The following is a 16,000-nucleotide window of genomic DNA, read 5'->3' as shown; positions in this document are numbered from 1 at the left end:
TGAGTCAACACTAAACAGACTGGCACATGTGTAAAGATAATATTCATACCCCTGTTAGATATGGAGTCTTCTAGAATAGAGGGCAGGGCAATAGCACTGTTTTATACAGCATGTTACCCAGCAAAGAGTCAGATCTGGCATGAACTGTAGGAAAGCACTTTGCACAAACTGCCACGGTCAAGATGGAAATTCACCATTGATATAAAGTGTTTATACATTTAGAGGGGCTAAGCCTCTGCTATGGGGGGGTCTAGCTGAGTGCTTCCTCAAGTGGACTGCCATAAAATAGCTATTCCTTACATGTTTTGCGAGATGTATATAGATGTGTTACTCTATATATAGGACAAACCAAGGCCTAGTGGTCATAATGATGAGCCTGCAAAACCAGAATGGCGTGTTCCTCTAACGTCATTCAGTCCATATGTGCGAAACAATAGAAAAGCTCGGCCTTATGTTAAGGTGAGGACAGGGTTTTCCAATGTGTTGCTATTAAATATACAAGCCTGTCGACTCGTGTCAGCAGTGCACTGAGGGATAACAGAGGGCAGACCTTTAACTCTTATGGTGAGACCAGCAACCACTAGTGGAAAATGAAGCAGCAAAATCAGCCACTTTCTCGTTTTTTTTTTTCTTTATAACTAACAAACCACTTGTGGTGCCTTAGTGACCACAAAGCCGGATTAACTTGAGTCAAAGTGGATTTGCCCCGTCCGCGCCGGACTACTGGCCTCCACTGCACTGACATTTAAAACGCTCAGACTTGACACAAAGCTCATTTCATTCAAGTAGGTTACGGACGTGACGCCAGCAGCATAGTGAGGGACGTCTGCATTCAGGGTGCGCTTGTGTGTATCCGCTGAGGCCTGCCGGCGTGAATTGCGATTGTGAAATTTGAGTCACGTCCTGAATTTGAACTCGTATATCGTATGACTTTATGTGTTTGTTTCTCATTTGGTGTTAAGCCCCATGACGACGTATTTTTTACGAATTTCTTGACGCATAAAAATATTTTGTAGATTAAGCTCCGCCGGCGGCGTACGGTGATAACATGAACAAGCGCTTCTTAGTGAGTCATTCCACTACCAGCATGCATCGGGGGAACATTTTTTTTCAGGTGGGTGGGATTTTTTGAGAGGCGTTGCCGCACACCGAGCACTTCAGGATTATATACCCGCACATTTTCATACATTGCGCATTTTGCAGCTGTGTTCACCACTGTGTTTGTCAGAGTTTGCTATATATTCCGATAAATAAAGATTCAGCCATGGCCAACTACATTCACGTACCGGACGAGGCTCCAGCTGTGCCCAAAATAGACGTGACAGTTGACGAGGGCGACTACAGACCCGGTGCACTGAAACTGATCAAGGCGCTGAGACCTAGCTGGAAACCATCCGAGGTCAAAATGAAGGTAACGTTTATAGTATTTATAGTATAATCATTTTTATTATATTTTGTCTGCCTGTTGTGGCGTGTGTTCGCATTTTCCCCTGCTTGAATGTTCATTTCTCTGTAGCCGAAGTTGTTAAGCTAGCAAGGTGTCCCCATTTAAAAACTCAAGTTAGCTTAAACCAACCTTAATTCATCCCGGGGGCTAATATCAGCCGAAACTAGCCTGCGTAATGACACCACCGGCAGCCCGAAATGCTTAGTTAATGTCTCTATAAAACTGCTGCTGACATCCACAGACAGATGGTGGATCATTTCCTCCATGTATATAGATGCTGCAGTAACCTTTCCCCGTTAGGGTTAATGTTTTGCCTTTGTAAATAGCATCTGCGTCAGATCGGGTCATGATCAAACAGAGGGAGTCTCTCGCCGCTTTTGGCGCAGTGGAGCCCGCTCCCTCTGCCTCAACACAGCCTCATGATAGTCAACTTAAACCTTATGTAATCCTTGTGAATGCTGTGCGGGGCATGAACTGTTTGAGAGGTAATGACTGATCCGAGCAGCAACTCTGCCTGGAGGTTGTTTAACATATAGAAGAGAGGCGGGAACCGAGCTTCAGGAATTTAAGATATTGGTAGGGAGGTGTTGAGTACAGGGTAGAGACTGGTGGGAATCTCGTCTATTCACGTAAACCTCTGGAAGAAACACATATGACAAATGGAGTATGACTGTGGACTATTTGCATTTACTTTTTGCACAGTTGACTTAATCTTATCCTATAAGTGTCCTGTTTGATCTGCCAACTCAAAGAGTACTAGTTTTATAATAAAACAAACAGTAAAGGGAACATTATTTCTAAATATTATATGAGGTTAACCTTGACAAGCACTGAAAGGCATGTACTCAAACATTACAGCTTGGTGAGATACTGAAAGCGAATTATTCTCCTTTACAATAACAGACTGGGGGGTGTGGCTGTGCTTGGTAAACACAGTGAGAGTGAGAGCTGATCACATGCTCCGCCACACTTGCTTATATTCATCAATGAGAGCAAAGTGGGAAGTCAGCAAATGCCAGTCATTGCTTCCTCATGCAAAATAAAATTCCCCACAATCCTGTCGTTCTCAGTCAATCCTTTCTAGAGTGAACAATTAGGGCTGGTATGTTGGCACCCACCCACCCCCCAACCCTCACCCCTACAAAAAAAATGTTCCCAGCTTCGCAGGACAGACAGTTAAGCATAAATCACCCCCGACAGGCCCAAATTTTTATGGCAGCATTAATTCCTCCTCTCTCTTCTGTTCTTTGCCAAAGCCTGACTCCCCTCAGACTTTATATAATACTCAGAACGATGTAGGTGTTCAGACACAGTACTTAAATAGCATAGTGTGGAGGATGATCCCACTGACTTTTTCCATGATTCACCTGTTTTCACTCTTTCCTCTATTTCTCTCAGTTTTTCACAGATGGAATAACCAATAAGCTGCTAGGCTGCTACGTGGGTACAGTGATGCAGGATGTGGTTCTGGTCCGTATTTACGGCAACAAAACAGAACTGTTGGTCGACCGGGAAAATGAGGTGAAAAGTTTCAGAGTGCTACACGCACACCGCTGTGCCCCGCGCCTCTACTGTACCTTCAACAATGGCCTGTGCTATGAATTTCTACAAGGAACTGCCCTGGAGCCTGAACACATTCGCAGCCAACCTGTTTTTAGGTAAAACCGCATTGTTACACAACCAAAAGTCTTGACGAGTTTTTCTGAAAGATGTCAGACTTGAGAATTAAGTTTGTCACTGCCCCTGAGGCTAGTCATGAATGCTTGACAGACACACACACACACACACAAATTCACTAGCCTCTTACTGGCTTCACACTGCATTTATTTGCATATTTTAGTGGCTGAGACTTGAAAGGCCAGTCATGATTTTTTTTGTTTTTTTCCTCCTTTCTTTCTCTTTTTTCCTTCCCTCACAAGATCTACACAGTTGCACTGCTTCATAACCAGTTCAACCTTCATATACACAGTATTGAATGATTATCCAAATGGTGACGCAATAGCAACTGTCAAAATTCATGAAAATTCATTGAAAATCAGATCATACCTTAAATGTGTCATCAAAATGTAGGCCTAGCTAAGGAGAATCTTTCATTGACTGCAACTTAGTGGAAATGATCTAGTCCAAGATTTTATCCAAAAGTGTAAAACCTATTATTAACTCCGGTATACTTTCACCAAAATAGTAATTAACCTGATCAAGTAATTATTAGCTGATTTGAACTTTTTTTAAGCCCTTTATGGCTGAATTGCAACACTGAATCCTGGTTGCATATTGCTGCTTCATGCTCTAATTCAGATTCTCCCATTTTCTGTCTCTTCTACTTTGCAGGCTCATTGCCAGGCAGCTGGCCAAGTACCATGCCATTCATGCCCATAATGGCTGGGTGCCCCAGTCTGACCTGTGGCTAAAGATGGGCAAGTACTTTGCTCTCATCCCCAAGTACTTTGAGGACCCTGAGCAGAACGCTAGGTGAGACCCTGTCGTAGATCAGAGTTGCTGAAGTCTGCCAGGCCCTCAGATGCTGCTGGTTAACTGCCAAATTTTTTCCCTGAAGCCCTTTAAATGTTTCAGCACACCTTGAAGCCAAATCCATTTTCACTTACAGATCCTAGGTCAACAAGTAAAAATGTGTCTAGCATAACTTGTACAGCTCTCGTAGAAGATGATGGAAATTTTCTCCAGTCAAATTTTCAGTGTGGCTCAACAGTTTTATATACGAACCATCAAGACTGACTAAAAATGGAATAATAGCACCTAGACTTGAATTCACCACTAATTTAAAGGACTAAAAAAGAGCAAAATAATAACAAAAGTGTAGTGATTTTAAATATGAATTGTGAATATAAAGAGACGTAGTGGACAATATGAAATTAATAAGACTGATATTGTCATTGATAGTCACATGAGGTGCAAAATATAAAAAACTGAGCTGTAATTTCCTCATTCAGGGATATATGGTTTTGTCCCCTGTATGTTTCTGCTCTCAGTCATCTCCACGTGGAACTATGACTCCATACGTCTTATCAGTGAGTTACCAACCAAGCACAAGGTGCAATTGCACAACGTAAGAGTATTCAGTATCAGTTCTACATGTCTCACATGACTGAGGACGTCTATGGAATTTCTTTCATAATCTCAGCAGGTGTGACTTCACTTTACAGCCATTCCTAAGAGATAACGTAATACATTGTGAAAAGTAATTCTCAAAGACAGAAGCAAGCAGGGGAGTATGGAGGGGTAATAAATACTACATTTAGCGAGCACAGTAATTTTTAATCTCTTAAATCCTTATATCAGTCTTGTATTAGCTAAAACCATAATAACATTGCTTAATTATTAATACCTCCATCTAAATATGTAGGTTACATAGGTTTCAGATTGTGTCAGCCCTGACAAAAGAAACATCACAGGCAAACTGAGTTGATTGTTTGAAAACTGCGTTGGCAGTAACAACTACTTTCATGTATTTTGGCACCTACAATGAATCCAAAACAAACATCGACTTTAAAAGGCTGTTTTATTTCCATGACTGCCTCCCAGATATTAACTTAGAAAGAGAAATGCTGATAAAGACTCAGGCTGCAACACCAGCAGTATCTCGGGGTTCTTGTGAAGTGGAGGTGGAGTTCTTATGACCACAAAGACTGAATCTTGCTCAGTGTTTATTCACTTTTCTCCCACTCAGGTTCAACAAATGATGGCTGTGAAGTAATTGTCTGGTACAATAAAATGTTTGCATAGCATAAAAAAAAGCAGTTTGCTCATTGCGTAGGTGTTTTGTGTCATGTTAGTTAATTTAAATAAAGGCAGTTTCTACAAAAACATCTTGGTGTGTGTAAATAGTAGTGTGTATGAGCATTTTGTATCGTTTATGGTGAAACTATTATAACAAAACCTAATCTAACAGGCTGGAAATGTAGTTGTGAATAATCTGCAGATTTCACCAAACTCACAAAGTCTTTTATTCTAGAGGTGAAATTGATTTCAGGTGACCTTTACTTATTCTTTTAATGAAGCTTATCATTCTAGTCAGAAATGTTCCCATTTTGCTCAAATTACATTTATGTGAGACACAGCTGTTGTCACACTAGGCATTGTTGAGAAATGTGGTGGATGTGTACTTGCAGTTAAAGTAATGAAATTTTATATCAATAATAGGTCTGCACCCGGATCCCATGGATTCATTTTGTGCTCTTACATTCACTTTAACATTGCAGTTATGAGTCAATCACTTTTACTTTTTCTCCCATTAGTGCCACATAAATTGTTTTGCATAATGCTGGCTTCTAAAATTACGTGTGGTTCCTTTTCTCTACCTTGTTTTGCTTAACTTCAGTTTCTATTTCCACCCTCGCTTCTATTTTTAGCTCTACTTTTCTATATTGACTTTACCTCCATCTGTCTTTTCAATAATACACCTAATGCTGCTCCTTCACAATATACTCACCCTCTTTGACTCTCTGCCCCCTCCAGGTTGCGCATGGAGGTGCCCAGCCCACGGTGCCTCCGAGAAGAGCTGCTGTGGCTCCAGCAGAGCTTGTCAGTGCTGGGCTCCCCCGTAGTTCTCTGCCACAACGACCTGCTCTGCAAAAATATCATCTACAACCAGGAGGAAGGTGAGTATACACTGCACAAGCGTAGTCGTAGGCATTACTGTATGACTGATTTGTGTTGTAGTGTGATCTACATCGGTCCCTACGCTCAGGTAGGATTGTACCTGCACTTCCTCAACCCTAGTCACATGCTTCACTCATTGTCAGTGTTTGCATTGGGCCGCAGAACTAGAACGGTCAGACAAGACAATCTGGTTGTACATTCTGCTGTAGCTCTAGATGGAATCCTTATTCAAAAAAAGGCAAACACAGCACAAACATAGAATGGTATGTTAAAACAAAATTGTGTTTAACTTGCTTTAAAAGTCTACTTTTTTGGTGAATTATTAAAACACCACATCTGTCACAGATTTCAGTGATTGCACATAAAATCCTGGCTATTGTGTTGGTAATAAATTGGTGCACAGTGAAGCCTTTTCTAGTTTGGATTTCATCGTTTTTCCTAAATTTAGTCTGATGTGTCGTTCTAATTCTGTGCTGAAAACTTAGAGCAAAAACCACTGTTATCAGCCTCAACAAACAATACCATTACCTCATACCACATTACCAAGTCTCAGTTTTATTGATAGCACATGTGTTTGGTGCTTTAGCAATATTGCTGTTTTTTGTCCTCAGGCAAACTTATTAGCTTACCGCTGCACTGAGTGACTTTAATTATCAATCAGTGAGAGTGTAACAGTCAGTGAAACTGTTCTAAGCATTGTCTTTGTAGCAGAGGAATGGTGAGGTAAATGGGTGAGACAGAATAAGCAAGGGGGCGGGGGGAAGATAGTACAGGGTATTTTATGTATGTGGGAGGTGGGATGGGGGGTGTTTAAGGGACGGTTTAAGAGCTGTTAGCCCCCTCGTCGGTTCGCGGCGAGGGGCGGGGCCCTTCTCACAGCTCCTTGTGTCTAGCCTTTCTCCCCTAGGAATGACAGCTGAGGGTGTGGCTGCGCTGCGCCGCCCTGCCCTGGGGAGGCAATGGAGAGAGACAAACCTCACGCACAGTCGGCTCTGAGGGCCCTCACGTAGTCTGCCCACTGCTCAGGCTAATCGGGATGAGTTCATGGCAGCAGTAGGAGCGACGTACCTATTTATCACCCTCCAATGCTACTCGGCCACCAGTTCCCCCTGACATCTTATTGCTAGGCTACCATTCCAGTGCTGATTACTACACAACTGTTTTTTTGTTTTTTTTTAAAAAATATGCACTTGCTTTAAGTCACTCGAAGCGCCGGCCAAACGCCTAAAATATAAAGCTACTTTCCGTCACTGCTCCTCACTTTGCAATATCCAAGTCAAAGCGCCACCATTGATGACAGGGCAGACCATATAAGTGAAAGCATACCGTATGTTTGATGATATTCTGTATTTTTATAGGTGTTAAGAAATCCAACGAAAAGATCAAAACCAATTCAAATTTTATCCAGCTAGCAAGTATTGTCTTTGTGGTGTGGGTTAGAACAACTTTGACTTATAAAAAAAACACTCACACATTTTGAATTTGTTAGAAACATCTGCTGATGTGAAACATGCCTTACATAAATGATCTCAGGAGACTTGGGCTGAAGAATTGTCGATTTGCATAAAGCTGGAAATGGTTACAAAGTGATCTCAAAGAGTTTAGATATTCATCAGTCGGCGGTTGGACAAATTGTCTATAAATGGAGATGATTCAGCTCTGCGGCTACTCTCCCTCGAAGTGGGCGTCCAGCTAAGATGACTCCAAAAGCACAATGTAGAATGACTGGTGAGGTAAAAAGAAGTCTAGAGCACCAGAGTAGAAGCTGGTTGATGCAGCAGGACAGTAACTTCAGACAAAGAAAATCCACCTTCTGCAGTGGCCCAGTCGGAGCCCAGACCTTAACCCAGCAGAGATGCTGTGGAATGACCTCACAGAGCTGCTCACACCAGACATGTCTGAGCTGAAGCAGCTCTGTAGGAGGAACATTCCTCCTGAACATTGTGCAGGTCTGATCAGGAGCTACTAGAAGCTCTTGTTTGAGGTGAATGTTTAATGGGTGTGTTCAATGAAGACTCGAAAGATTATAATTCATGGCATGATATTAGCTTAAGCACATTGTGTTTGTCTACGCTTGTGACTTAGATGAAGATCAGATCATATTTTAGGATGAATCAGTGCAGAAACCAGGTCATTCCAAAGGGTTCACATATTAATTCTGTAATTCCTCAGCGCCATAGAGCACAAAAATGAATAGGCTTGGGGCTGAGAGCAGCAGACTGTATGGGGAAGTTGGAAAGTACTGAGAGACAGAGTAACACATTGTTGGTTTTGGTCTTTTCATGGGATTTGTTTAGAACAACAATAATACATAATATCTTCAGCGTAAGCGCACAGAAAAGGAGTGTGGAGGATTGGACATGCACACCTGCAGAGTCTCATTTGAATCTGTGGTTCTGCCTATCAAACGAGAGCTGACTGGTTCGGCAGGGACAGACATCCAGTATCACTGAGATTGAGCCAGTGCCTACCGTGTGCCTAAATTACTGTGCATCCACTTTTAAAAAGTGGAGCAATATCCAGAGGGCATGTATTAATCAGTTGATCTACGGTGTAGATCTCTTGTATAGACATGTAAAACTCTGCATAAAATTCATGCATGTTTGCAGACTTGCAGAATCATGTTTCATTCTTCAACAAGTAGGACAAAAGGTTATCAATACTTCTGTTTGGACGTATCATTGATTAAGAGCCAAAATAGAAAGGAATTGTCCCTTAACCCAATACCTCTAGTCTAATCACATCTGTCTTAACATTGCAAACACAGCTAGACCATGCCTACAAAATGACAACCACAATGGAACGGACACCACAATAGAATCCAGGGACTCGAGCTCCAAGCCATAATTACTACATTTGTGAGTGTGCCCACTCAAGCTGTCTGAACCGTCGCTCTAGTAATCCATGTCTTACCCTCCACTTACAGCCTTCTGTTGGACTGAAAAACAGAGTAGGCATGAAAAGAAACGGAACATCTACCACACTGCTTCCTGTCACTTATGCTCAGCTGTAGTTGCTGAGTTGAAACTGCCTGTCTGCCAAACACAGCAGCAGAGAAGCCACCACTTCCTGTATTGATAAAAGCATAGACATAAGTGGTCACTGCTGTTTCCCTAAGACTGTCAAAAGTAAAAAAATTTTAAAAAAATACTGTCAACAAGTGCTGTATTGCTTTTCCTCTCTCTCTTTGTCTCTCAGCCTTCATCACAGGCTTAGTTTCCCTGCCTCTCTCACTTTACTCAGATGTTTGCAAAGTTAAAAAAAAAGATTCGCACACTTGGTCCCAAGAGCCACGAAATCTGCAGTTCAGCAGCCAACAGGAAGCCTCTTAAAAATTCTGTCATTTGCAAAAGCAGCAGAGGTGTCATGCTATTGGGTTCACACCAGACCAATGGGAAGGGAGCATTGGAGGGGAGTGTTGTGAGAAGGGGAAGTGAGGTTGCATGTATGAGAGGTGGGGGGGCGGTGGGAGAGAGAAGGACTGGGAGTTTGGCTGCAGGGCCTGATGTTTCGACACTGTGCGTGCGAGCAAGAATGGATAAAAGACAACTGTGTCAGTGAGAGAGTGAGCATGTGTGAAAGATGTGTTTGCCCCAACCTTTTCATCTGCTGCACAGGGGGCTATAGCCACTGCCCGGAGGTGTTCAGTTGTGTCCCGCTAGGACCTACACGCCGGCTGGTAACCCACCTCAAAGTGTCTTTCTTGTAGTCCAGCAACACCTCAAAAAACATGTGTTCCATACGTTAGGGCAAAGAAATTAGCTAAGGCCAAGACAAACAAAAACACAGACATTTACTTAAATTTATTGTTCTTCAAAATTCTTTTTTTTCTTTTTTTAAAATTTGGTTAATGCCACTGTAACAACCAGGCTTGTGAAAAGTAAGGGTTTGCATTTTGAGGCCAGCCTCTTCATGGCCGAATGCTTCCCTCTGTGTTCACTATTAATGCAGACACCTTATGTTTTCACTGACCTACATATGCAGACAGCAACACATTCTTCTCTAACCACAGATTCAAAGTCATGATGGGCTTCAACCATCAGGTATTTTCACCCGTATTTCATGGGCACTTTTGTAGTTGCTGAGATTGTATTTTACAAACTTTATCAAAGGGCTTTAACACCAGCTGGCTCTCAGCTACACTGTTAGCATGGGGTGCATTGTTTGCTGTAAGTCAACAAAGTTGTGAGAGAACATTTATTGAAGAGTGTGTTGCTGTACATGTGTTTTGGCTCAGTGCACTTTTCTGAAATCCACTTGTGTGTCTTTGTGTTTTACTATCTTCCCTCCTTTGTCCCCCTGCTTTCTTTTTATTTTAGCTTTTGTTTCCATCTCCACAGAACAAAACTTTAACTGACATTTTTTCCTTTTATTTTGTGCATGTATCCAAAACAAACACTCTGTGAAAAGGCAGCTGTACTCATTTCCCCCCCCTAGACTTTTGTATGTGTTCCATGTCTTGCATCAGGCTTTGCGCATTTTCATCTCTGCCCGTTTTGTGGTTTCTTGGAAAAAGGCTGATAACTCAGTTACCAGTAACACCTTCTCTGTTTACTGAGATACAATTGGAGATGACTGTTCAAACTCTCTGAGGATGTTCAACCTATCTATCTGTTATCTTTGGATTGCTTGGTATACTTGCTTTAAAATAGCAAAGACAACATAAGGGCATAGAAATTCCCGTATTCACTTAGCAGGAGCTTTTATTCTGAATATTTCTTTTAGGGACAATACCCTTTAACCAGTATTACTGTAAAAGTGTTAGCCAACTGGCTATATTCAGTGCCCCTTCCCTGAATTTTAACAGTGTAGGTTTTTTTTATAGGAAGTGTTTGTCAGTAGCTATTTCCAGAAGAATACCTCTTCAGTCTAAATGTGTCTCTCTTTAATTCTCCTTCTCTCATTTGTTCTGTGCTAAAGTCTTCTTCTGTCTACTCTCCCTCAAAATGCAAACTCTTACTCCTCGCCCCAAAATCGGCTGCATCTAGCCAGCCAGTCCAGACAGACAGGAAGAAAGTTACAATATGACATGAAAGGCCTTGACATTCTGAGTTATCAAAGGGAAAACACAACATAATCATTTCGTCAGCTTCCTGTGTCTCTGTCTAAACAACGCTCCTTCTTTTTCCAGGTAGTGTAAAGTTCATTGACTACGAATATGCTGGGTACAATTACCAAGCCTACGACATTGGGAACCATTTCAATGAGTTTGCTGGTAAGTGTACTTCCTGTTGTACATAAAAAGATGTATGTATGAAATGTTCACTTCAAATATCAGTGTTTTAACTTTAACTTGTGTTTATTTGTACCAGGCCTGAATGAGGTGGATTATAGTTACTACCCAGAGCGGGCCTTTCAGCTGCAGTGGCTCCGCTCCTACTTGGAGGCCTATAAGGAGCACAAAGGCCAGGGCAGTGACGTGACTGAGAGAGAGGTGGAGATTCTTTATGTCCAAGTCAACCGATTTGCCCTGGTAAGCGTTTGTGCACAATCATTTTAAATCACAGTTGATTACAGTCAAGCATATCCGCACCTGACTAATCTTCATGGTCAAGTCTCGAGTTTGTAAGAAAAAGATGGTGATGGTCTCTGATTGGCAGATAGCAGGTAGCTGATGTTTAGACTGCATGATTATGAGTAAAAGAATGTGTCTAATGTTTGCCTAAACATTTCTCCTCAATATACTTTGAGGGCAGTGATGACTGATAAGAAACAGTTGAAACACTCCTCAGTTGTTAAAAAGGTAGTTAACACTTCAGTTATAAATATACTGTATGGTCAAGGACAAGTATTGCTTTATGCTGTTTTAGTAATTCTACCTACTGTACTGTGCCCTTTCCAATAACATTAATGGACTGAAAATAGAGCCCTTGTAGAGTAAGTGGCCTGGGGGCTTGTTGTTGGGTGATTTTCCAGCCCTGCTGCCACAGGTGTTGGGCCAGCAAACACAGATTATAGTGTGATGAGGGTTAAACAGAGTGCTGAGTGATGTGGGCTATAACCTGCGCTACCTGCCCTGAATAAGAGGAAGGATATTTGTGACATGCTCACTGATGCGGCCAGTATAAGGGAGGCGATTTGTAACCCTCGTGAGGCTCCACGCTCTCCCCTGAGCTGCATTCTGCCTTGTTTACTGTCAAGAGGAAAAGAGGGCAGTGTGGAGGATGGGCAAGTGAAGCAATTGTGTTTCTGTGTCAGCTATTTGTTATAGTTGCCATGGGGCTTCTGCTGGCTCAGTACATGCTCGAGCGATGTGCGTTGGATAATTAGAAATGACATTTACTTTTAAAGCGAGTGACAGCGAGTACATGATAATCCTTTGTGTCTCCCTGTTGCGCTCTCTCCCTTCTGTCTAGGCATCTCATTTCATCTGGGGTCTCTGGGCTCTGATTCAGGCCAATTTCTCCACCATCGACTTCGACTTTTTGGGGTATGTTGCCACCTTGAAATAAAGCAGCAAGCACTCCTTATGAGCTATATTATTCTGCTCTGCCCAGCAGATCTTAGTCATTTAATCATATGTTTAAGAACAAAATGTTAAGCATCCATATTAATAATATTTGTGTCATCTCAGTGCACAGTGTGTCTAAGCAGTCTGATATTTTTGCACTGGTATCCATCTATCTAACATGTCAGATACATTTTTATCTTATTGCTGACACTTCTCCTCCGTCTGTGTGTGTCTGCTTTCAGATATGCAGTCCTGCGCTTCAGCCAGTACTTCAAGATGAAACCAGAGGCAATTGCGCTGAACTTACCCGAATAAAAGCCCCCACCCACCCATTCTCTCTTCCTCCTGCTCTTCCTCCCCTCCAACCCGCTCTGCGCCTCACATGCTGACAGCCGAGCGCCCTCTAGAGGTCTGTGTAGGGAAGAGCCAGACTGAGAGTCTGTCCTGTTCAGTGCCTACAGGTCCCCTCTCTACTGTATTTATCTCTAGAGATTGAATGGACCACAATCATAACTATCATCTGCAGTCACTCCTGTGTTTTTTAAAACCAGTAGCCCAAATTTGTAGTATGGGTGTGTGTGAAGGACTGACTTAAGACCTGCTATAATGTGAAGTTCACATGGCTAAATTTATTGTGGTCATTTCTGCTATTCTAATATCAATTAGGATATTAGCATGATATCACCATATGTGTTTTCAAGGAGCTTTTCTCATTGTTAAATCACTAAAAACAGTAAGACAGAGATGCAATATCAACCTTGTTCACAACCATTACATAGCAACCACCTACATGACAGACAGGTTTCCCAAACACGAATCTGATTGTCTGGTAACATCTTCCTCATATGCATGGGTAATGGGTAAAAACCGTCGGGAGCCAGCCCAGCCAATGACCACACTTATAATGACATACAGTACAAAGTCTGCTTTGTTTGCAAAGGAACCAAGATTAAAAAAAGAAACAAATGCCAAGTTAGAAAGGCCAGTTTTATCCCTTAACCCCATGTGATATGAGCCACGCCACAAAAAAGAAAAAAAAAAAGAGAGACTTGCGGCCTGCCTTGTGACTCTTGATTTCACCCATATTTTCCCCAGCATACTGTGCATGGGTGGTGCACCAAAACAGCCATGTAGTTACTGTTGCTGTGTAGTTTGGTGAGGGTTTGTGTTTTGGCTTTCTAGGTAGAAACATCAAGCTGTAGGAGAGCACCTTGTGTTTACATCTAACCTCTCCCTCGGGTTAAATAGTTGTGTTTCACTGAACAGCCATTTGACTTGAGAGAGATTTTCACTGTAATCTAGGTTTCAGGTTTGTTTTGACACTTGGTTTTTGTCTGATTCTTAACAGGGGACAAAAATGCATCTCACTGTAATTTGAACATTCCATGTTCATAACGCTAGACAGGAAATTTGGTTGTAGGTCACATGATTCGTCAGTAGTTTTAGGGACTTTTATTCACTGTGACATCGACTGTAAGCCATGCTGTACTAGACAAGACCAAACCATTATGTTGTCTGCTCCATTTCAGGGAAAGTTTGGGAATCATCTTTAGTATTACAAAACACTACTGTTAAGTCCTGATGAACTAGGAACTGACCATTTTATATACTTGTAGATCAGTTTTCAGTCACAAATGTGTGTTATTTAGATAAGTGCGATATGACCTTGCTTGACTGTCAGATTGCTGAGCCACTGTTGGCATTCATCGCTCTAAGCACCCAATGTTGAAATGAAGGTCTGTAGAAAAGTGTCGAATTTTGGCAAAAAAAAGAAAGTGAAGTTGGATAACTAAAAAAAATGTAATGAAAGTCAGCTGTCAGTGAAACCTGAGGAGCAAGAGCACCCTCTGTGGAGAGATAAACAATGGCTGCTGTCAGTCGTCATTCTTAATGTTCACCTTTGACCTTCATGTTAAATATTACTCTAAAATAGAAAAAAAAATGCTTAAGGAGGCCCTTTAGAAATTAAAACAAGTTAATCTTTTGGTTGCTTTAACTAGCCTACACCAAAGTGCTGACATCTGTTCTTTTGCTTGTACATAATGCACACATTTTCCATGTAGCACAAAGAGTATTAGAATGACTGTTATATGGACTTATTAAAAATGACCGTTTTTATACTTATTTAAATGGAAATGTTAAGGTTGAGGTCTTTGAGAGTGTGTGGATGTTTGCTGGTGCAGTAACACTTGACACCTGGGCAAATATAGTACATTCAAAAAAATAATTTAGAAATTTGAATCACCAAAAGAGCGAGTTATTTTCAGTTTAAGGCAGTTTAAACATGACCTTTACATGTGAAATGTGGTGAAACAAGTTTTCTTGTTCACTCAAAAACAAATTTGCTGTTTACATATTTGCCCAGGTGCCCACTGATGTAACAAGTTTGCAAAGCTCTGTGAAGAGACTTGTCAGACAAGCCTGGGTTGTCCGATCACATATACACTCCTGCGCAGTACGAGCTAAAGAGATATTGACATGTTAGTTTGCCTGTGTGCCTGTGAAAGCTCCTACTTTGTACTTTACAGTTTTGAAGTTTAAAGGTTAGCCTGTTACTTCTCTTCTGTCTTTAATTTTGTGTTGTGTGTCTTCATGCTGGTGAATTAAGATGGAAGAATTAAGAAGGCCTAAAAATGTATGTAACATTGGCTTCTAACATGTGAAGATCTTCCATAAAAGTGTACTTCATGGTAAGCTGTTTCGATAAAGTAACTGGTTGAAGTTGTGTTGGAGGAACATTATATATTTCTGTGGAAGATTGTTTTCCATTCGGTGTCCATTTAGTACACTGTCACACCACGTTTACACATAACATGCACATGCTTTAATGCAGTTAGTCACATTTGACTGCCACATATTCTGAATACTCAAAATGTTAAAATTACACTGCTGAAATATTTCCTAGAGGCTTAATTTCCCCATACATCTGAAACAAATGAATGCATTTTCACTGTATATTGAAGGTCATCTCAATTCTGATTATAACATGAACCAGCACTACATTTCCTAAGTGTTTGTTTGTATTTAACATTGTAAAAAAAAGTGTATCTTTAAATCTCTGGCCACTGTAGCATATGTTTATATGTACAGTAAACAAATGTAATATCTTTGCTTGTTCTGAAATAATGTGAATGAATGTACATAAAAGGAGTTTTTTTTTCTAAAAGTTGCATTAAAGTGAATAGTTGCCTGGGGTAAAAGATGAAATTAAAAAAAAAAGAAAATTTCCAATACTGTAAACATGCTTTGAAAAATAAAGTATATTGACCCTTATCGCTGTCTGCTATCATTTTGTGTCTCTGAAGGTATTTTAACAGGGAGTGACAGACACATTTCTTGAACACCAATCTGAATTGGTAAAAGAAATGTATGATTACTAAACAACGTAGCTATTACTTTAATTTCATTTAAAAGGTTTCAAAATTTTCAGTGTCACGTAACGTACCGTTCTTATTTGGATGTTGTGGTCCCTATGTCTTCAT

The 16,000-nt window shown here is 41.1% G+C and overlaps 1 protein-coding gene across 1 annotated transcript; it reads left to right on the top strand.

Annotated features, from left to right (window-relative positions):
• Positions 1 to 1,112: 1,112 nt before the first annotated feature.
• On the top strand, positions 1,113 to 15,791 carry etnk1 (ethanolamine kinase 1). Its single transcript, XM_071501548.1, has 8 exons — positions 1,113 to 1,411; positions 2,846 to 3,105; positions 3,779 to 3,919; positions 5,924 to 6,066; positions 11,199 to 11,282; positions 11,380 to 11,540; positions 12,424 to 12,497; positions 12,761 to 15,791. The coding sequence occupies exons 1-8, from the start codon at positions 1,265 to 1,267 to the stop codon at positions 12,831 to 12,833; spliced, it is 1,083 nt and encodes a 360-aa protein (XP_071357649.1). The 5' UTR covers positions 1,113 to 1,264; the 3' UTR covers positions 12,834 to 15,791.
• Positions 15,792 to 16,000: the final 209 nt, after the last annotated feature.

This window comes from Trachinotus anak, unplaced genomic scaffold (genome assembly GCF_046630095.1).
Source record: "Trachinotus anak isolate AG129_WGS33_773 ecotype Australia unplaced genomic scaffold, CSIRO_AGI_Tana_v1 ptg000018l, whole genome shotgun sequence".
Classification (NCBI taxonomy): domain Eukaryota; kingdom Metazoa; phylum Chordata; class Actinopteri; order Carangiformes; family Carangidae; genus Trachinotus; species Trachinotus anak.
Note: the sequence above shows the minus strand (reverse complement) of the source record. Positions and strands in the feature narration are given on the sequence as shown.

What these genes read in the sequence shown, in the direction of transcription:
- etnk1 (XM_071501548.1), top strand. Translation starts at nt 1,265, where the DNA reads ATGGCCAACTACATTCACGTACCGGACGAGGCTCCAGCTGTGCCCAAA. An exon ending in CATCTACAACCAGGAGGAAG is followed by an intron (nt 6,067 to 11,198) that starts GTGAGTATACAC and finishes TTCTTTTTCCAG; the next exon opens with GTAGTGTAAAGTTCATTGAC. An exon ending in ATCGACTTCGACTTTTTGGG is followed by an intron (nt 12,498 to 12,760) that starts GTATGTTGCCAC and finishes GTCTGCTTTCAG; the next exon opens with ATATGCAGTCCTGCGCTTCA.